A 22,855-nucleotide genomic window follows, 5' to 3' on the forward strand; every position below is an offset into this window, starting at 1 on the left:
TATTGAGCTGATATATAAGAAAAAAATAACACATGAGGTAAAACTAGACAGAAAAACAAATCCTATACAAAAACTTTAAAACTCACTAAGGAACACATAGGGGGCAAAGACCAGGAGACAAGAATAACACTGGGGAACTGAACGGTACACTCTGATGTAGGACAAAAGGAGGCCTGAGACAAGACATACACAGGAGAGTGATGAGGAGAAGTGGAGTATAGAGGAGGAATCATGAGACGAGGAAGTAAACCTGACACAAAACACACAACACAATAGACTGTCACAATTTTAGATCAGTCTTGCATTTATAGACAATCACAGCTGTTATACGTTGGCACAAAGTCTGAGGACTTCTTTATTATCAGCTTATAACTGCTGTTTACAGTTCTTTACTGGTCAGTTAAGGCATAAGGAAAATGACGGTCTGAGGAAAAAGGACCCAAATGCAGGAAAAATGTACTGACAGAAAAGCCTTTGTGTCTGAAAGGAGCTTGAGGTAGTCAACCCATGACACATACTGCATTTCATACATTGTTCACAGAATGATTACAATCATAACACATCTACTTAATACCAGCTTTGGACAATGAGATTGGTTCACATAATATTAGTACCACCTTTTCAAATTTAAAACATTCTAAAACAGTTACAGTTCAGTTACTTTGTTTGTGTTGAGCAATTACCGATTACCACGGGGACCACTTTTACCTTCACCCTCCACATCCTCTCGAGCTCTTCTCTGAGCCCTTGGTATTTCTCCAGCTTCTCGTGTTCCTTCTTTCTGATGTTGCTGTCATTCGGAAGCGCTACATCAATCACTACAGCCGTCTTCTCATGTTTGTCTACCACCACTATGTCCGGTTGGTTAGCCACCACCATTTTGTCCGTCTGTATCTGGAAGTCCCACAGGATCTTAGCTCGGTCATTCTCCACCACCCTTGGGGGCATCTCCCATTTTGACCTCGGAACTTCCAGGCCATATTCGGCACAGATGTTTCTGTATACTATAACGGCCACTTGGTTATGGCGTTCCATGTATGCCCTGCCTGCTAGCATCTTGCACCCTGCTGTTATGTGCTGGATTGTCTCAGGGGCATCTTTACACAGCCTGCACCTGGGGTTTTGCCTGGTGTGATAGACCCCAGCGTCTATGGATCTTGTACTCAGAGCTTGTTCTTGTGCTGCCATGATTAGTGCCTCTGTGCTGTCTTTCAGTCCAGCTTTGTCCAGCCACTGGTAGGATTTCTGGATATCAGCCACCTCCTCTATCTGCCGGTGGTACATACCGTGCAGGGGCCTGTCCTTCCATGATGGTTCCTCGTCTCCCTCCTCTTTCTTGGGTTTCTGCTGCCTGAGGTATTCACTGAGCACTCGGTCAGTTGGGGCCATCTTCCCAATGTATTCTTGGATATTCGTTGTCTCATCCTGGACTGTGGTGCTGACACTCACCAGTCCCCGGCCCCCTTCCTTCCGCTTAGCGTACAGTCTCAGGGTGCTGGACTTGGGGTGAAACCCTCCATGCATGGTAAGGAGCTTTCTTGTCTTTATGTCAGTGGCTTCTATCTCCTCCTTTGGCCAACTTATTATACCAGCTGGGTACCTGATCATGGGCAGGGCGTAGGTGTTGATAGCCCAGATCTTGTTCTTACCGTTCAGCTGACTCCTCAGGACTTGCCTGACCCTCTGCAGGTACTTGGTGGTTGCAGCTTTCCTAGCTGCCTCTTCATGGTTCCCATTAGCCTGCGGGATCCCCAGGTACTTCTAACTGTCCTCTATGTCTGCAATGTTGCCTTCTGGTAGCTCGATCCCCTCAGTTCTGACTACCCTGAGTCAGAACACTGAGCATTGCCGTTATGGGTTGCGTTGTTCTCCCATATGCTTTTCCAGTATTGCTCCGTCTCCAGCCTTGGTGGTGCTGTTCTCTTATTGTTCCCTTGCCACTGAGAGTACACCTTTGCCGGTTCTGTGGAGAACAGCTGGTTTATTCTCCTGCCTTCTATCTCTCTGGTGTACCTCCTCAAGCGGCTGGCCAAGGCTGTAACTCTTTGCTTGGCAGTTTCCAAGGCCTCAGGTATGGACAGCTTGCTGTATTTTTTATGCACCTTCTTTGTCGCATCTTTCTGCAACTCCGTTAGTTGGCTAACCTCCCTCCATGCTACTTTGATCTTGCCCTCTAGCCTCCTTCTCCATGGAGGGTACTGCTCTTTCTGGCTGTTCAACTTATAGCCAAGCATCTCACTGATCACTGCTGCCGTATTGTAGATCAGCTTGTTAGTCTCGGTAAGCGTGGCTGTAGGTATCATCCATAGTGCTGCATTAACATCATCGAGTAGACCTTCTGAGGGTACTTCACGTAATCTTGGTAACCGGCTACGGGGGATCCAGGTTTCAAGCTTGGCCATGATCCTATCTTTCAGGTCAGTTCCTCTCGCACTCAACGATCCTTCTCCTATCGCACTTGGGGCTTTGTACCCAATCTCGGGTGGGGGTGATGATATCTCCCCCCTGACCTGGTGTCCTGGCTCCCCCTTGCTGTAGTATTTATGTTGTACCTCGTCAATCTCTAGCTGTGAGAGCAGTCCCTTCTTTCGAATGCTGGGACACTGAGCTACTAGTTGTTTCGCCGTCATTGTGGATGTTGGGTATCAAAGACCATCAAGTCCAGCAAAAGCACACCTTACAGAAGCCTCAGTTAGTCCTCAACATAAAATCGTTCTCTACATGTGTGATATACTTTCTCTTCTTCCCTTTTTTTCTCCAAGAGGACTTTGACGATTGTATTGCCTTTGGGAGGCAGTTACTTTTTAAACTTTGAATTAGAATTTCTGAAGAGATTTTAGGATCTGGGATGAATTTCTACCTGGGCATACAAGCTCTCAGGCAAAGCTTTGCTTCTGGCCTCAGTGGATCTGTTGGGTCCAGAGTGAGGTCTCACAAAGCTATAGGTGGATGTTGGAGAAGTATCACTGATTGGACTCTGTTCCATGGGTGGTGTTGTTCGGATAACCTGGAAAATAAATTATAGATAGCTTCAGACTTAATAGAAAGACTTTATTTGTAAATAGTGCCATTAAACTGCATTAACATAAGCAGGAATTTTACTGTGATTAACAAAAGATCACCTGTATCCATGACTGCAAAAGAAAATTACAATGATTTTTTTTATCCAAATACATTTTATTCAAATGTGTTCAACACATACTTTTAAGATATTCTTAATCAACAGTGCAATGACCTGCAAGTGCACTTCAGAGGCTAAGAATAATTTACAAGAATTAGGGAGAGTCTTCAACTCAGCACTAGACTTAGCCAGACCTACACTAGCAATTTGTGGCTGAGGTAATTTGGCTCTAAAGCTAAACTCCACCATTGTGTCTTTTTCTCCCACTGTCTGTCTTCCACATAAAGGAATTACTATATCTTAGACCATGCACTATTAGCTGGGAAGATAGCTCTGGAGGACTGGAGGCACTGGGTGAAGGGGGCAAGCATCAGACTGGCCACAGGAGTATATCATTCTTGCAAAATCTAATGATTAAACTCCAGGCAGGCTAGATGGTCACTGTTTTGGGGTCATTTTAATTTCGCTAACACTCTGGTTCATGAAACATTCAATCAGATGCTGTCTCAGCAGTTCTCCACCGAATCTAGTTAACCAGCTAAAGAGACCACTTTGTCACTATCTTGTGCGTTGGGAGGTATAAAGTTTGTTTAACCAGATGTTTAATCTATTGAGCCAGATTCCAGCTCAAGCCCATCCTAGCAAACTCTATAGGTCATTCTCAATACACTCATGGATTATCCATTGGGCCCACACTGCCAAGTTCGCCTGCCACTTGGTGGACCACTCTAGATAAGGACACCCACAAATATTTTTGCTAGAAATAAAACTGTTTCCTAACCCACCTCAGGTTAGTTACAGCCCTTGCTGACTCACATAACTTCAGACCTTGTCTCCTGCTTACTTTGATCTCAAGGCAACAGCGTTATCTTCACTGTAGATTTGTATTCAGAAAAAGGTCATTTCAAATCAGGTCCAAACTGAAAGACTAAATTAAGGGTTCGAAGCTGTTTTACACATGCATAGAATATGCACACAATGCTCTAACTTCTGGTGTAGCTGGTCTCTCTTCCTTTCATTCTTTACTTCCATACCAACCTTCTGTTGAAGTAACAGTTGTCTCTGTTTTCAGAAGATTTTCGTCACTCATTTTTTGTGTCACTAAGAACTTTCACCCAGGTATACTGGACCCTTCGGAACGAAGAAAATCAGCAATGCAAAAGCTTTTCTTTTAAAACTACCTGCTGCCAAAATTAATACTACATTTCATGTTCTTCCACTGAAAAACTGTCTACAGCTGCCTGGAGGCGAAGGGAAGATGTTGTAATGGTACTGCTGGGTTGGATTTGTGGCCTGTGGGGGGTTTTTTTTGTTGTTGTTTTTTTGGCTGTCGTCCCTGTTTAACTTTTAAGTTTCAGATGAAATTGTTAGTTTTGCTTTGTGCTGGTGATTCACCAGTGAGGGGAGTCTTTTTTATTTTTTCCATGTTTTTCCATGTTTCCGACACCTGAATAGAACAATCAAGTGTGGGTTATTCTAAGGCTGGAGGGTGCCACAGCCTTTTTTTTGGCTGTTTGTTTCAGTTAATAGTTAATAGCCTTTCTGTCCTTCCTCTAGTTGTCCAGTTAGTAACCAAACTATGACATTTGCTTGTGTCACTTGTTCTTATAACTGGATATTTGTCAATGCAATTGGCACTCTATTCTCGACGAGAAGCCTGGGTTCGGGAGAGCCCAAGTGTCCTGGAGGGACGTTCCCTGCTGGATAATTGATGGACGAGTGGCAGAAGTGGCACGTCGTGTGCCTGGTTGGACTGTCTATTGAGGACATTGAAGACATCTACCTGTTCGGAACCATGATAACAGGGTTCTTGCTGATCAGAGCTGGCTTGGCCCTGGCTTATCGGAAATTGAAGAAAGCGGTGAATGCCTTTCAAAACCCCACAAGGCTGGCCGCTATTATCGAAAATGTGGGAAGAGCTGTGAGTACTCAGACTGTTCTTACTGAACGCAATATGGGAAAGATCTTGGAGGAGCTCACGGTTCTAAAACAGATGATACAACAGGAGACCAGTAATGGACATTAAGAACAACTGTAAAATTGATACAGTTTGTTCATCCCAAAACAACATTTACAACACCCCCACCCCAACGGCGCCAGCTGGACAATGCTTGAAGGTTGATGCCGAGGAGAACAACAACAATTCTTCCCAGAGATACAATACCAAGAACGAACTGACTCTCTTGCCCTATTCCACAAGGCCACCTGCGTAGGCTGCGGACTGTTGATTTTCACCTAATAGTCGAAAGGACACTCTCTCAGGCTGAACACAGGATACACATCCCCACACAGACGCACACACGTACACTGATACGCCCTCACCCAACGCCTCCCATGCTTTCCTCCCATCCGATGTGGACATCGGCTCAGCCGGAGGCGCAATCGCGAGATTGCAGCGTCCCAGATGCAACTGTTCACACTGGAATATTTTCCCATGTACCTTGTCTGTGATTTATTGTGTTATGGTGTCATGATATCTGTGTTTTCTTTGTGTGTTATGGAGTTTTTGTTTTTTTTCCTCATGCTGACTCCCTTTTGGGGACCAGTATGAGCGGAATTTCTTTTTTTCAATAAAAGATTATAAGCACAGGCAAACTAATTCAGTAATCTGATAACACATTAACTATATAAAGAAAGGCATTTTAGATTAAATGGTTTACTTTCCAGACTGAACCCTCTGGTTAAATGAAGCATGGAACATCAAAAGATTCAGCAGAGCGACTGAGTTCAAAGCACCTGAGCAAAAACACGTAGTGTGACCAGTAACACAAATATGTGTCAGTTAGAGGCTGCTTGCTTCTACCTAAGTCAAATCTCATTTACCACACTTACCTCAGGAACTGCATACACTGTGTTTTCAATGGTTTCCCTGGTATCTGGTGGTCAGACATGAATAAATAAATATGTAGTGATTTGCTTTAACTTATATTTTTCTTTGCAGGCTTTAACTGACGATTTCTATTATTCTGCATTCCTAAGTCATTTCAGCTGATGTTACATTAAATCCAAATTTTATCAAAATAATTGAATTCTCACACATAAACTAGACCTGGCATGGCACTCCAACCTGATATCACGGCAGAGCATGTAATAGACACACCAGTCCACTGCGTCCATTTCAAGCTTCGCCTTTCCAAAGTGTAAAAAAGACACACATGCAGAAGTTTCATTACTGTATGCGAACGCTGCAGTACCAGCAGAATAAGATAAAATATTTAAAGCAACAAAGTCAGTAGTGAGGAAAAACGTATGATGAAGTACATTCCAGGGTTCTTAATATATGTATACACGTAAATGTATTAATAATGTCCATTTAAATGCTTTCAGATAAAATAAAATATCTCCCTCTGCTGTTGTTGCAATTTCTACATGCATGTAGATTTCACATTTCAGCAAGGCAAAGCGTGGAATGGACACAGTGGTCACATGTAGTTGGGATCAGTAAAGTATGTTGGCAAAAAGTTTCAGTTTCAGTTTCAATTTTATTTCTATAGCACATTTAAAAGTCTCAGGTACATCAAAGTGCTTCACAGAAAAGCCACATTTGTGGGGTTAATAACAACAAGCAATGTATTTTGCAACAACAAGTATTTTGACGATATTTTATTTATTTACTTTTGCGATATCTTGATAAATACTTGCTTGGACTTACTTTTATGTTTCGTTCGATGATGAATATAACCTATAACAAGGATAATGATGATGGCAGCAACAACAACACACACAGTCACAGTGGTATTGTTGGCATCTATGTGGCCTGTAAAGGAAAAACAAAACTGATTACAAAGGCACTGTACAATTCTAAGTTGATATTATTAATACAAAAAATAATAATAATAGATATTTATGGCAGGTTTTTTTTTTTTTTTTTTTGCTAGAGTAGAAAACTCAATCTTCAAATATTTTTATTTTTAGAGTTTGTATTTCACTAAAGTTCTGTTGCATGACATCTTTAAAAGGATATCTTTTAAATTTTCATTCATTATTTCTTTGGCATCTAATCTTACCTGACTTCGTGTCACATTGAGATTTTAGCACCATCATGCTATTTTTCCAGCTTACTTCATTGCTATGATTACAAAAGACGGTGTCTTGCTGCAGGTAAACAATCAAAGAGGAAAGCATGTCTGTGGTGCTGGGATTTTCTTCCAACAGAGAGCAGTTGTGAGCATCACATCTAAAAGTACGGCTGATGTTCAGGTCCACTATAGTGCAGGTTACAGTCAGGTTACAGGAGTCTGAGCTGCTGGAGGTCAATGTCAGATTAACTGGAGACACTGGATCTGGGAATTAAAAGCAGGTGTGAATAGAATTAACACAGATATATGCTGTGTCAATATTTGAAATGAAAATGACAAAAATAAACCTACCTTGGACTATGACCTTGATTTCACCTACCCTTTGCTCTTTTCCCCCAGTCACTACTGCAGTATAATCTCCACTGTCATTGTGTTTTACATTTTTCAATACCAAAGAGTAATTTTGGCCAAAAAAATCAGCTCTTACTTCATAGCTGTCAAACAATACTGACTCTTTATTATAACTGATTTTACCAACATAATTACTGGTATTAAACTTCCAGAAAAAGTCGGTCTTTTTGTCAAGTTTAACAGGTTTCTCTACATCCAAGTGTAAGTCCTTTCCGTGCAGTACAAACACATGTTGGAGCCCTAAAAGAAAAGAAACCAAAAAGTATCAGAATCATGAACATTCAGCTCCAATTCTGTTAAACCAAACACAACAGTAATACAAAAAAGACCTGACACAAATATTGTTGCAGTGTTGTGGATATTTATTTTGTAGTACTTTTTTCACCAGAGCTTTTCTGCTCTTTGCACACCTCACAAAGCACTTTGGTCAGGTCTTGGTAATCTACTAACACAGGGGCAGGCATGATTGAACGATGGAGACCAGCTGTGTTGGTCAACCTCTCCCGACACCACCCACTGCTCCACCCTATCATTTGATTATTTTCATTATTGTCTAGTCACATGGGCATAGAAAAAAAGTGCTGGTGTGAATGGGTAAATGAGGCAAGTTGTGTAAAGCACTTTGAGTTCTCAGAGTAGAAAAGTGCTATATAAGAACCAGTCCATTTACATCTAACTGCTTGCTGTCTGTGGCACCCACCAAACATTATGGGTTTCACACATCAGATAATCAGTATCAGAATCAGAATACTTTAATCATCCCTAAGGAAATTATGTTTGTGGAAAACCCAAACTTTTATGAGATACAACTTCAATCTCACTTCAGACAGTGCAACTCTCATGTCTCGAGATATGACCAAATATATTAAACCAATCAAAACATGACCAGGGTTTGGACCAGTAAGCAGAGTCTCAAACATCTCTCTGCAGCTTATCTCCTACTGTTATACACTTAAAATTCCCATCACCACAGAGACTCTGTGTGTTGGGATTTTAAGGGTATATTTTAGTGGTGGGTTTTGATAATCGATTTATCGATTAAAATCGATTCTGGCTTGGATAACGTGATATCGATTCATTAAAATCCTGAATGGATTTTTTTTAATATTAATTTATTTTGCCCAAAACACCAGAATCTCAGGTTAAACCTCACAAAATTTCAAGAACCACCAAACAGCTAAAACAGTAAATGAGAGCAGGTACACAGATTCTGCACAACGATGTAAACACAAAGCTCGGACCTGCCGACGGAACAGAATCAGTGAGATGTCGCCTTTCTCACCCGACGGCACTGACACGGTCGGGGCTGAAAGCCGACAGCTCGCTGATTCCGATGTTTCGGCGGGTCCGAGCTTTGTGTTTACGCCCTTTTTGCGCTGATTCTAAAGCTGTTAGTTTTATCTCTCTCCAAACATTATTGACTGAACCAGCAGCAAAAGAAGATCCAAACTACGCTTCACATAAACATCGTCATGGACTCCCTCTTACTTTGCTGTTTTGCTTCCACCACACTTCATGCACAGCTCTCTCTGTATACTCCAAGAACAGTTTCCCGTCTAAAAATCTGTTTTCTTATTATTATTATTATTTCCTATTATTCGCTTGCTTGTTACGCACAAGTCTACCGTTGTTACCGCTGTTTTTTTCCCTTTTACTTCCGAAAAGAAAGCCTAATTTCTGCTGTTCAATAGGTTACTGAACAAATGTAAACTTTTTAAAATTATGCAAAATGCAAAACGCTTAGCTGTGTCTGTAATAAAACCGCTGTAACTTCAGAGGTAATGTTCATACGTTGATTAATGGTTTTCTTTCGTTTTTGATGTACTGCAGAATATTTTTATAAAATCCCAGGCCAGGAAAACCTTCATGTTTTTCTGTGTTTTATCTTTAGCTACTTTGACACAAAGGCCTCTGCTGTAATGCTTACACCTTTGATAAAGTCTTGCGAGTGTCAGCTTCCTTTTTATAGATACAAAAATATGTAAATGTACTGATCTGAATTATAATATTTCTGACTGTCTGAGGCAAAATTTCCCAGATTTAAATCGAATCGAATCGAATTGAATCGAATCGTGGATCGAATCGATTCGGGACCTTGTGAATCGGAATCGAATCGATTCTAGAAATCAGTGATGATACCCAGCCCTAGCATATTTCTCGGTGATTCCAGATCAGAAATAAGGCAAATAATAAAAAAGTTACCCTTAAAATTAAAAAAAAATATATAGTTTATTTGTTTAAACTGCACCAAAAAATGGCCCTGTATTTGTATAGCGTTTTACTAGTCCCTAAGGACCCCAAAGCGCTTTACACAACCAGTCATCCACCCATTCACACACTGGTGATGGCAAGCTACATTGTAGCTACAGCCACCCTGGGGTGCACTGACAGAGGTGAGGCTGCCGGACACTGGTGCCACCGGGCCCTCTGACCACCACCAGTAGGCAACGGGTGAACGACAGAGACTGCTCGAACCGGCAACCTTCCGATTACAAGGCGAACTCCCAACTCTTGAGCCACGATCGCCCCGTTATATATGGGCTAATGGGCTCTTCAATGTCTTCTTAGTAAATAACAGTAGCAAAGGAGTTCCAACAATCTTTCACTCTATTTTATATATCAACCAAAGACCAGGTCAGTTAGGGTTACTTTGAAAGTTGCACTCTTGGCCTCCCATGCACTAAAAAAAAATTGTTATATTTTTTTTTTAGTGCAGGATACTGTGGCTCCTATGAAGATTAAATCAACATCCTAGGGAGGATTCACTCCTCAGCAGGGCTCTAGAGTGCGACGCAACCTAAATTCTCAATGGTGCAACTAAAAAAATCTGACGTCGCATCGGTGCTACCAGCTGTTCGAGTAAAAAACTAAAGTCTTCATAACTCTGAAAGTCTCCATGTGGTCAACAACAGATACACAACATGCCCATATCATGGTCAAACCAATCAGAGATAGTCAAGGGCAGGACCTCTCTGATTGGCCATGGTACAGATATTCCTTTATTCCTTTAGGCCTACGTGTGTGTACTTTCAAAAGAGCTGGCGGACAGAGTAGCCTAGTATCCAGAAAACACACCATATACCAGGATAAATACATTGCCCAAATGTCCCCAAGTCTGAAATAATTCTTCACAAGAAAAATGGCTTAAACGTAAACCCCACATACATTTATTGGTGTCATCACAGACACATTGGGGAAAAAAAGGTGTGTGTGTGGAGGGGGGGGGTTGGCCATCTGAGGGGCATGTGACTGCAATGGAGGATCGTCCATAAAATATCCAACTGTTCAGATATTAAGATGTTCAGTTTTAAGCCTTTGAGACACTTTGAGGTCCTTTTAATTTAGATTTACTTTTTATTTAATATATCTTGAGATGTTTTAAGTTTAAATTTCAGCTCGGTGAAACACTTGAAGCACAAGCACTTTTTCAGTAACTTATCTTTCTTGTAGAACTGTGCTCCAAATAAAGAACTTTGTGTTGACAAGATTGATAGTTAACCATTTATAAATCAATATTGTCTGTATGGACAGCAATTTTCAAAAAAAAAAAAAAGGTGAACATGTAAAACTGTGGTGTTCTGCAATGCGTTTGAAATATTTGGGCGCACCTAAGAAAAAAAGTTAAGCGCACTAATGCAACCGAGGCAAAATGTTAGTCTAGAGCCCTGCTCAATGAAATTTACAAACGAGCACCTAAAAAGCAGACCTCTGAAATTACAAAGTACAAATACTTTGTTACATTGTTAGTTCGTACTAGAAAGAAAGTACAACTACTTTGTTACTGTGTTAAGTAGACTTCTTAGGTATCTTTACTTTATTTCAGTATTTATACTTTCATGATAGCTTTTTGCTTTTGCTCCATACATTTTAAGAGAAATAGCTTATATTTTAAAAACAGGCTATTACTTTTTTTTACTTTAGGTTTAAAGCACCCGAGGGAGGTTTTTATTTACCAGCATACATGCCTTTAAAAATTAAACTGATTGGAGCATGAATGATGGGCACATAAATTGTAGGATATTAACAAGTTTAAATATTAGTATAAAAACTAGCTATTTACCTTTTGTTTCAGATGAATACATCCACAAAATTGCGCCCCAAAATAAAATGCAACGCATCTTGATATGTGCCTTCAAAATTCTGGTAAAGCTTTCAAAGTTCTTGTAAAGCTTGACTCAGGAAGTTTGAACATCCTGTTTTGTTTTACACTTTCTGTGTAGGTTTTTTCTCTGACTCATTCACGCTTCTCAACTGATCTATCGCGACTGATGGTCCCATTTACCCTCCATCTTCGAAAAAAGACAGTTTTAAAGTTCCATAATTCATATAAATTTACTATAAATTTCTGAGCTTTGCTGAGAAATTGACAGTTTCTGTCAACAGAAATTACAAAACTGAAAACACAAACATTAAATTTTTAGTAACAGCTTAATGCAGTGACTGAAACTGAAAACGTTATCATTAAATGTCTGTGAAGGTTCTCAGTCATCCAGGTCATCGTAGTCAAAGGAGCTTGCAAAGAAAAGCGTCTGGACTTCTTTAAGTTACTTGAAGACGTTTCACCTCTCATCCGAGAAGCTTCTTCATTAAACGTTAAATGTTTATCATTAAACATCATCACATCTAAAAGTACCAGAGTATTCAAATGTACAAATTTGCTCTGTATTTTAAATTGACTTGTGTGGTGGTGATGTGCATGCTTTAGTGTGTGTGTTATTTATGGGTTTGAGAAACACTGATGCGTGAGTTTGAGTGGGAGGTGTCTGTGTTCAGCAGTGATGCCTTGAGGAGAAAAAAATAGTTCCCGAGTGTGTTGGTGCTGATTTGGATAGACTGCAGTGCCTCCTAGAGGGCAGTAGGTCAAACAGGTGAGATGTAGAATGGCTGAAATCTTTTGTAACAACAGTTAAAGATCTGCTGCATTTTGTTGACCACTTTTTGGAGCCTCTTATGCAGTATGTAAGTATCCTCTCAATGGCTGAGCAGTGGAGGTTCACCAGTACAACTCTGCCTCCTGACATCTGACCCACGTTAACACATGGACTGAACATACACACACCCACAGTGGACAACTGTACCCTCAAACACACAATAATAACATGGACTGAACCACCACTCACAACCACTAGCACTTTATATAGCCTCTGTAGAAATTATCTACAACCTCACTTATCTTAACTGCACTACTGTATAGCTCTGTGTAAATAATCATTCTGTACATTCGATAATTTTTAACCCTACAACTGTTTACAACTTGCATAGTTCCCATTTCTGTATAGCTGTATATCTCAGATTTCTGTAAAGTTATTTATTTCATATTCTGTATAGTTTTTCATATTTATATCCTGTTCATATCCTGTACACAGCTTGTACTCACTACAGCCTGTACATACTTATAGTTATAGAATATTCACAACATACTTCATACTGTGTACATTATAACATACCATAATAGACCCATTTCTGTAATATACTTACATATCTATACTATTGCTAATATATATTGTAATATATCTATATCACTAAAGCACTTCTGGATGGATACAAACTGCATTTCGTTGCCCTGTACCTGTGCATGTGCAATGACAATAAAGTTGAATTCTATTCTATTCTATTCTACAGTTGGGAACTGAAGAAAATGTAGTGATTTGGATTCCATTAATGATATCACTGAGTGATTGAATTCCTTATCAGTTCTCACTGGCTCTGCTTTGAGAGTCACCGCCATCGCTAAACAGCATATCAAAGACATTACAGTAGTGCTTATGAATTGCCTCCTTCCTTGGTAAAATGGTTGTGCATGTTGGAGGTATGTCTCCTCTTTCCTGTGATCAGTTTGGGGTTGTTACTCAAGAAATGTCATTATTACAAATATTACAAAGATGACTTTTCATAAAAGTAATATAGTACACTACTTATTTCTCTCAGGAGAAATTTTTCTACATAAAATGACCAGAAATTAAACATGTCCCATTTAACCATACACACTTCAGGCTACAGTCCCACTCGCCAATTTAAATCCCTATCCTGAGGTTCTCATCATCCTCTATGTGCACAGCCTAGATACAGCAAACTATGATCTCTTGTATCCTCCCTGCTGAACTTTATGTTTTTAGTCACTGAGTTGATGTGAACAGTAAAGGCTTCTAGATCTTGGGTTTTGATTTTGATCCATGTGTAATCCAAGTATCTGTACCTGTGGCTGGGTGCTTTCCCTTTGAAAGTGCCAAGAGCTTTACTTTCCACTTCCTCCATGTAGAGGTTGGCTGCAATGGGTGACACTGATGAGCCCATGGCACATTCATGTTTTTGTCTATAGAAACCCTCGTTGTATAGAGTTGGTTCTGTTTTGTAAGTACCTAAAGGGACAAGCCCCACTAGGGTTTAACTACCTGGGACTTTTTATCTGGTTTTGAAGCTGAAGATGATAAGAGGTGAAACACCTTCATGAAACTGAAAGAAATCCAGTTGGTTTCTTTCCTTAGTTTAAGTTAGGGCTGTGGCTACCTTTACTGTGTGATGTGCAAACCATGTATGTGCGGTCAGTGCCTTTTAAATCATTTTTCATTAAGTTATCTTACAAATAATATGGTTTTATTTATACTCACAGAGGTGAGTATAAATAAAACCAAACCATTTTGGTGAGTGAAATTCTAGTATTTCTTAGTCTATTGACACTGATCTAAGCTACTGGATGTATGTCAGCACTTTGCAACCACATAGATTATGAATGCAGGTTTCTAGCCAAGCTTGTTTTTAGAGCAAAGGTGGGCAATTAATTTTCTCAGGGGACCACATGAGAAACTGGGACTGCTGTGGAAACCTTTAGCAAAAAGCTGGACTCACTTTGGCTCTGTATTAATTTTCTCTTTTTCAGCTGCTACTGATAAGAGTAGATATGACAATTAGACAATGAAAATGCAAAATGTGTACAGTGAAAACACCAATACTTTATCACTTAAGTGTGACGAAGTGGTCAAAGGGGTTATAAAAATAAATAAATAAATAAATAAGACAACGACACCTAGGGGAAAATTCACCCCTAAAGAAATCCTAAAGTCTTTTTAGAAACCAGAAAAGCTTACACAGGTTCAAAGATGCACAACTGAGTAGGGCTGGGTATCGTCACTGATTTCTTTCAATTCCAGTTCACAAGGTCCCGAATCGATTCGATCCACGATTCGATATGATTCGATTTGAATCGGTTTTGCCTAGGACAGTCAGAAATATTATAATTCTGATCACGTATCAGTTCATATCCATATTTATACATCTATAAAAAGAAAGCTGACAATTATGAGACTTTATCAGAGATGTAAGCATCACAGCAGATGCCTTTATGTCAAAGTAACTGAGGATAAAACACAGAAAAACATGAAGGTGATTTTCCTTGCCTGGGATTTTATAGCAGATGACCTTAAAAATATTCTGCAGTAGATCAAAAATGAAAGAAAACCATTAATCAACATATGAACATTACCTGATGCTGCTGAAGTGAAGCAGAGCAAAGTTACAGAGGTGAGTGGTGCAGCTACCTTTCTTCACAATGGCTGGAATCAAAATAAATCGGCCATTCTACAAACAGGATGAAAAACTTGTCTCTAATAATCAGCTATTTACTATAGCTACAGCTATTCAGAGATTCATTATAACGCAAGAAATGGCACCAGTGAACGATCGTTTGGCCTCGGTGTTTATCCTGTTAGACCTCAGCATAACACTGCTGATCACAACATCTTACTACAGACAAGGCAAATATAGGAATAGGTATTGTTGCGTATATATGAAACACTGGATTTATTTTCATTGGTATGAAGATGATACCCGTTTATTTTTAATCAATGAAAGCAAATCATACCAACTAATTAAACTACAGGCTAAACTAGAGCTCAGGATTTGTCCCGAGGACAGCAGAACTATTCCAAACTAAACCACCGTATAAATTATCTACAGGTGTTCAGTCAGCTATCAGAGCTGACTAAATAATATTGAGTTGAATTGAATTGAAATTGAATGTATAATAGTTTTTTCAAACAATACAAAAGAAATGCACAAGAAAGAATAAATTTGTTATTTCCAACTTGGGTTTTCTCGTATGATTTCTGCTGAGCACCAGAAGACAAAGAAAATGCAAAGAAATAGCAATAAGCTCTAAACCAGTCATGATTCTCTCAACTGAGCAATGAAGAAAGTAGAAAGTGGCAGTGTCTGGTCAAATTTTTATAACAAAGAGGGAGACGATGGTGGAAAAATGCAATGAAGCAATTATGTTTGTCAAGATCGAGAAGAAGAATTAGACCTCCAGGCAAGGGGTGACCCCAGAATAGCCCATGTGGGGGTTGGGACAGGTCAGTAAGTGACGCACTGAGTCATGTATACATCATGTCAACACAGAAGGGTCTGGGGAGAACCAGCAGCTCTGGAATCCAGTACCCCAGATTAGGCAAGACCTGGAAGACAACACAATTTGTGACTTATAGAGTCCAATGTACAAAAATAAATAAATAAATAAAAAAGGAAACCAAGAAGTTGCATCACTAGAGCCAACTCTAGCTGGAGAAAATGAGGAACCAAAATGGTCAGTAATACACAAGAGCTACCTCCCTACGACAGAATGGCCACTATCTGTGGGGGGTTGTTTCATAAAGGACTCTGATGATGCTCTGAGCAGGCATAGCCCTGAATAAACTGGAATTAAGCCAAGATAAGATTTCCTTCCAGTTGGAAGAAAACATCCTTTCTTATCAGGGGAATGAAGACTGAAAACACTTAACTCTAAACACTCTTCCAGATGCATCAAATGAGTTCAAGGAGGGGGGTGGTAAAAAGTTTCATTTACTGCAGGTTGTTTAAATAAAGTTCTTAATGTCTAGCCCAATGAGTAGTAAAAGAAAATGCAAAAATATATATACACATGTGGTTGTGCTGAAGATAATTTAGGATTGACATTTGGCAGACTAAAAGCAGTTAGAACTGGGCAAGTCTCCTCGAGAAAGACAATGGTGTCTGAGGGATACTAAAAAAACAGCTGGAGGGACATTTTGCAACTAATTCGGTTTGTTGGCAACAAGTCAGTAACATGATTAAGAGTAAAAAGTAAAACTTAGAAAGGCAGAGTTTCTCTGGAGAAACGATAGGTTGGCAGAAAACTCTCCACAAATGATTGAATAATTTCAAAAAAAATGTTCCACAAAAACAACAACAAAAAAAAAACCCTCACACAATATATATACACACACACACACACACACAAGTGTGATTAGGGAGAGTGGAAACACATGGGAACACAGCTGGGACAAAAGCACATGACGATACAGGGAAAGCAAAACTAAACGCACTGGACATGAGACGAGAGACTGTCCAAATAAAACAGGAAACATTAAGACACGTAGCTTGACACAGGGGCTGGGAAGAAGGAATGCATGTGCGAACAAGACTGAACGGATGGGGAGACAAAGGGAGGAGACACAAAGAAAGAAACATGGAAACAGTTAAGAGAGACAAGACACAGAGGGAGAAAGAGAGGAAGCGAGAGACACTGAAGGAGAGAGAGCGAGAGGGACACAGAGAAAATGAGAAACATGACAGGCTGGAGAGACGTGGAACATGCCTTTAATTAATTTAGACATTTGACATAGATATGGAATATTGGAATATTTTAAAATAATTTCACAAAAGCCATTTCAGGATTTAAATTTATTATAATAAAAGACTGCAAAGCACAAAATCATTACAGTACACATCCTATCTGCAAACACTGGAGTTTCATTCTGATAGGTCTGTCTAGGCACAAACCTAATGCTGGAACAGCTGAGACGATTCTACTACAATGGCAAAAGCACACACCAGACACCAGAGCTCTCTGTGTGATCTCATGCACGAGGGACATGACCGAGACGAGCGCTGTTCCTGCCGCTCAAACCCCAGTCACTCTCAGTCAGCTCCCCCGTAACACTGCTCTTTATTGAGGTTACATGAATATTCATGAATAATTAAAATATGACATCTTACACAGGCATACCTCTTTTTTATGGTACACAAACACTTTGCAGACTATTAAGGATCAGACATTCTATCATTCTGCAACTGATTATATACCTCTAAGCATATATGAGTATATGTTTCAAGGCATAAATGACAGTCATAAAATGTAACTCTGACACATTCCGTTGATTCAGCCGTTATTTTCTATCGATTTGAATCTATCTTAAGTACATTAACTGTGTTTTTCAAAGTGTCCATGAAAATACTGGGCAGTTTAGCACAAAAGTGACGAGTCTGTTACAGTTTAAAGGAATACGTGTAACTGGTGGAATAGAAGCTGTGTTGTTCATGGTCATTGTTAGGTTACTTCATGAGCAGCAGAGATTAATTTGAATTCATAGGGTCACACTGAATTCCACCTTGATGTCAGCTTTATACTGCTCGGGAGTTAGATATCCATGAAGAACAGTAAATTATGAAGCAGCAGCACAACTCAGCTGACCCCACCCCATACACGAGCTTTATTTATGCTTACTACAGAAATAAATTGGATTTATTGCTACGTGATTCTTTTCTCCACACTGAACCACTATAGTTGAGCATTACGTTAGTTGCCAAAGTTAAGTGGGAAGCATGTGACCAGTAACTTTTAGAAGATATGTGTTATCATACAGGTCCCAGGATCACTGGAATATGTAGGGACAAGGAGGCCTCCTTATAGAAGCTGGCACCTGTGGGAGCATGGACACTATATATACTGGTCTATATATACACAACATCATAAAATGGTTGTGTTGTTTTTCCTTTTTACATGCAAGACGTGTGTGGGTTTTGTACATGTATTAAAGTCTGTCTATTTTACATGAACACAAGCATAAAACAGCTCCAAAAAACACCATGCGATCAATGACTTCAGATCCATGAAATTACTTCAGTCTGGAAAAATGAGCCACTCCCTGTAAATCAGGATGAGGAATTATTGCAACTTCGTCCTCCATTCCCTGCTTTCTTCGGTGGGACGGACCATACAGACATTGGGACGGAGTAAGAGGAGCCAAAAAGAGTAATCCAGGATGTGCATCCACGGTTATTTTCCGATGTCTCCATCAGATGTCAGGGTGGAGCTAATAATTCTGTCGGTAAACAGAGAAAACGTTTGAGGGAAAGGGGAGTTTCTGTGGGTCGTGAAATAGAAGCTTCAATAAGGAAGCTCTGTAATCATTCATCCGCCTGTCATCTGTCATCATTACTGTAATGCAATCACATTCACAAAATGTGAGAGGTTATAGAATAAAATGATAAAATGTGTGAATAACCATTCATATCACAAAAGTTATCTTCTAATTCTCAGTTAAATTACAATGAAAGACAATAACAGCAATAAACTCGTTTTGTAGACCAAATCTTTTAATGCATGTAAGAGAATGTTTTTGTAAGTGTATATCATTTTAAATTGTTTTAAGGATTTCATGTAATAACAAATAACAACAAAAAAGAGTTTTTTCTATAGAAAGCAGGTTTAAGAGACTGAAATTTGTATTATTTTGTATTATTACATATGTTGGAAACAAAAGATAAAGCCTCTACTGTATCATCTTTTTTTTTCAGATAGCGGCACTGTTGTTTTGCTCTGAGGGAAAAAGTATGAAAATAAATAACAAAATTAAATTGTAGGACAATTTAGAATGGAAGGTTGTAGTATCATAATTTGACACTAGTTTGTTGTTCATTTTCAGCCCAGTCCTTGTACCTCAACATTTTCAGAGGATATCTTTTCTTTTCTTTTTGCTTTAAATTTAGTTAAACTACTTAATAGTGACTTGTGAATAATTCAAGGATATAAAAGGCATCTAGTTCGAGGGATGGACAAGTATTGTGTTGACACATAACTGAAAAACAGCAACAAAAGATATTTTTCATATCTCTTAGTCTCTATGAAAAATATCAGTAATAATACAGAATGATGACCATCAATTTGTATTTTTGAACCAATATGGGGATTCCCTGAGAATTGATAGCCAGAAACCTGAGCTGTTTAAGCATGGTGTGGAGTTTCACCTAAAAAGATCTGAAGGACAAAAGAAGTGTCAGGCCTAAAAACCTATTTACAGCAGATGCGCAGTATCTGAAAGCAATGTCCTTAAGAAATGGGTACAGCAAAGACCTGACACAGGACCTGAGAGATGCAACTGGCCTTTCAGATAATCCATCTACTGTTCTCTGAGGCTTCAACAGAAGTGGTGTCAGTAGAAAGGATTTTATAAAGAAGCCATTCATAGGGTAAGGGAAACAGAGAGAAAAGGCACAGGTATGACAAAATACACAAGAACTGAGCTAAAGATCAGTGGCAACAAATCTTATGGAATGATCAATACAAATGAGAACATTTTAGTTTAAATAGTCATCACTTTGTACAGAGGAGGTCAGAATAGTGATACAGTGGTGAGTGTCTGCATGGCAATGACCAAAACAAGACTCCGAATGCAGTAAAAGGATAACGGGAGAGAAAAAAATCCAGAATATTGCAAACGTTGGAGAGGCTGCATCTCAATGTTTTTGAAGCACTGTGGGATCATCTTTATGGAGAATGGAACAAAAGGCAGACAACATCCAAAGAAAAGCTTTGGCTGTTACCAGGGTGTAAACTGTAAATGCTGAAGTCACACTTCACACATAAACACTGTGTTACCAGACCCACAACTATGATACTTCCTCCATCTAAAGTCATGTCACATGGATGTTATCAGGGTATACTGTAAATGATGATTTACTTACATCAGGACAATGCTCAAAAGATCAAGTATATTCATGTAAAAAAAACTACACTTATTACCTCGATAAAAAATTAAGAGGTTAGGTAGCAGCTAACACACACACACACACACACATACAGGTGCCAGGATCTCCCGGATATGTATGGACGAAGGGGATGGACACTATATATACTGTAGTTAAAAGTGTCTTGTTGTTCTTCCTTTTTGCATGTAAGAGGATTCCACGTACATGTATTAAAGTCTTCCAAACTGACTTAGTGTTCATCTCTTTATTGTTTCAACCTCTACAGACTATATACTTATGACTACTGTTTTTTCACAACCACATGACATTTTTTCTAAGTCTGGAAAATTGCCATTGATAATTTATTACCAATAGCCTCATTTTTTTAAGGCTTACATGTAGTGTGTTAGTTCATGTATTCGCCTCCTTTTTGAGACCTCTGTTATTTTTATGTAGCTATGAAAAGTTTCACATTTTCTAGACTGCATAATCTTAGAATATTTTTAAAAGTTAAAGAGAACTGAATTAGATTTGTGTGTGATGAAAACAAAGCAGTCAGAGTAATAAAGACAGAACACTTACACATGCAGTTTTATTAATGTAATAACAGTACACACTGAAATAGGTACATTGACTCACTGGTTCTCAGCTGACTCTCCTCCCTTTGTTGGCATGTCTGTAAACTCTGTGCCTATTTCATGTTCTCAAAAACAAAACTAGGTCTGTTAATTAGAATAGAATAGAATTCAACTTTATTGTCATTGCACATGCACAGGTACAGGGCAATGAAATGCAGTTTGCATCCATCCAGAAGTGCTTTAGTGATATAGATATATTACAATATATATTAGCAATAATATAGATATGTAAGTATATTACAGAAATGGGTCTATTATGGTATGTTATAATGTACACGGTATGAAGTATGTTGTGAATATTCTATAACTATAAGTATGTACAGGCTGTAGTGAGTACAAGCTGTGTACAGGATATGGACAGGATATAAATATGAAAAACAAATTAATTCAAATTAAGAGAAATATTCAGCTACCTTTAAGCTATACCACGGTATCAATAACTGTGGTCTATCTTTAGACACAATTATTTTGTCTATTTTGACCCCAACCCACGGGCCACGGACCGGTACCGCTCCCTCAGTTGTTTCGTGCTGGGCCGTTAGAATTGAGGCTTGAGTGTGAAATTTTTGGTTTTCGGGGGGTGTTATAGTTTTTTATCTTTATCTATCATTTATATTGTTAAGTTTCCCTAGGCCTTTTCCCGTGTGTTATGAATAAATCTATTTTTTAGTATCATACTGGTTTGATTTTATTGTATTTATCCGCAACACCTTAAAGGTGTAAACCGGTCCGTAGCACGAAAAAGGTTGTGGACCACTGCTCTAAAGTGTCCTACATATGAGTGAACAAACACACATTCTCATTAATATGTTTCTCTCTTGGTCAGAGTAAAATGAAAATCCACATTGTACACACAATAAACACTGTTGATCATTATATATACAGTTATTGGTTCTCTTCAGCTCTGGGTGTTTGTTGTTGGACTGTAGAATTGGACTTTGCAGCTCTGTCAACCGGACCATACACCGTCTCTGGCTGGGGGATGTTTTCAGTCTTAGTGGAAAATTTACCAAAGCATAAGTAGATGTTGGAGAATGACATGAGTCGTGTCCTGAGGGAGTCTGATTTTGAGTCTGGACTGGAATGATGTCTTGCAAATAAATCAAAAGTGCTTTGTTAGGGACATGTAATAGTCATGATCATTTATCTTACATGCAAGAAAATATCACAAACAGTGATGTCTAAATCTGACAAGAAGAAGCAATATATATAGTTAAGAGAAGCCTTTATTGGTCCCACATGTGGGACATTTTTGGTCATGGCAGAAAGTACAAGTTTAAGAGCAGTAAAAATTAAGAAAAGAACAGCAGCCATACTATTGTAATGACCACACTGTAACCTCTGCATGTTTACAGAATATACACTACATATCAGTTTAACACTGACATTTATCATCTTATATAATATTTGAGTAGTTTGAGGTATATTTAGGATATATTTACGGACAACGTGCATCTTTAGGTAGATAATAGACCTTTTTCTCCTCTGTCATTCTTCCTTGTGATCTTTAACTTTTTGTTTTTGTTTTGTTTTCTAAAAAGGGGGGAAGGGAAAACAACAAAATTAATTAAAGAATTTCCCTCTGAACACTTCTCCATCTTTGTTTTATAATTTTGATGGCTTTATTGTTATTTGTTTTTACTTGATATTGTTATTCATTTTTAATTGACTTCTTAAATCTCTCACTTCGGAGTGAATGAACACAGTTATAAACACACACACAGAGCATACACAAAATTAGCTCATACCTGCTGTACTAAAGTATATCTTAATCTGGGCTTCCCATGGCATTACCTAATCATAAGAGGAATGTGTATTTGTATAAAGTGTATGCTTAAACGGAAAATATAATTTTTGTGTACTTTATGTATCACCAATTCACTAAAAAAAACATTGGAACTTAC

At 38.8% G+C, this 22,855-nt stretch overlaps 1 protein-coding gene across 1 annotated transcript; it reads right to left on the reverse strand.

Moving 5' to 3' along the window:
* Positions 1-2,104: 2,104 nt before the first annotated feature.
* LOC120723200 lies at positions 2,105-11,971 on the reverse strand. Its single transcript, XM_040014550.1, has 7 exons — positions 11,612-11,971; positions 7,492-7,791; positions 7,129-7,404; positions 6,774-6,878; positions 5,954-5,997; positions 2,823-3,007; positions 2,105-2,394 (listed from the first exon to the last, which is right to left on the reverse strand). The coding sequence occupies exons 1-6, from the start codon at positions 11,667-11,669 to the stop codon at positions 2,837-2,839; spliced, it is 954 nt and encodes a 317-aa protein (XP_039870484.1). The 5' UTR covers positions 11,670-11,971; the 3' UTR covers positions 2,105-2,394; positions 2,823-2,836.
* Positions 11,972-22,855: the final 10,884 nt, after the last annotated feature.

This window comes from Simochromis diagramma, unplaced genomic scaffold (assembly GCF_900408965.1).
Source record: "Simochromis diagramma unplaced genomic scaffold, fSimDia1.1 OVJJ01000205.1, whole genome shotgun sequence".
Taxonomy (NCBI): Eukaryota; Metazoa; Chordata; class Actinopteri; order Cichliformes; family Cichlidae; genus Simochromis; species Simochromis diagramma.

Excerpts from the sequence above, each read along its gene's own strand:
- LOC120723200 (XM_040014550.1), bottom strand. The coding sequence starts at position 11,669 with ATGCGTTGCATTTTATTTTGGGGCGCAATTTTGTGGATGTATTCATCT. Across the intron at positions 6,879-7,128 it reads TCAATGTGACACGAAGTCAG|GCCACATAGATGCCAACAAT; the intron begins GTAAGATTAGAT and ends TTTCCTTTACAG. Across the intron at positions 5,998-6,773 it reads TCATCGAACGAAACATAAAA|ATACCAGGGAAACCATTGAA; the intron begins GTAAGTCCAAGC and ends TCTGACCACCAG.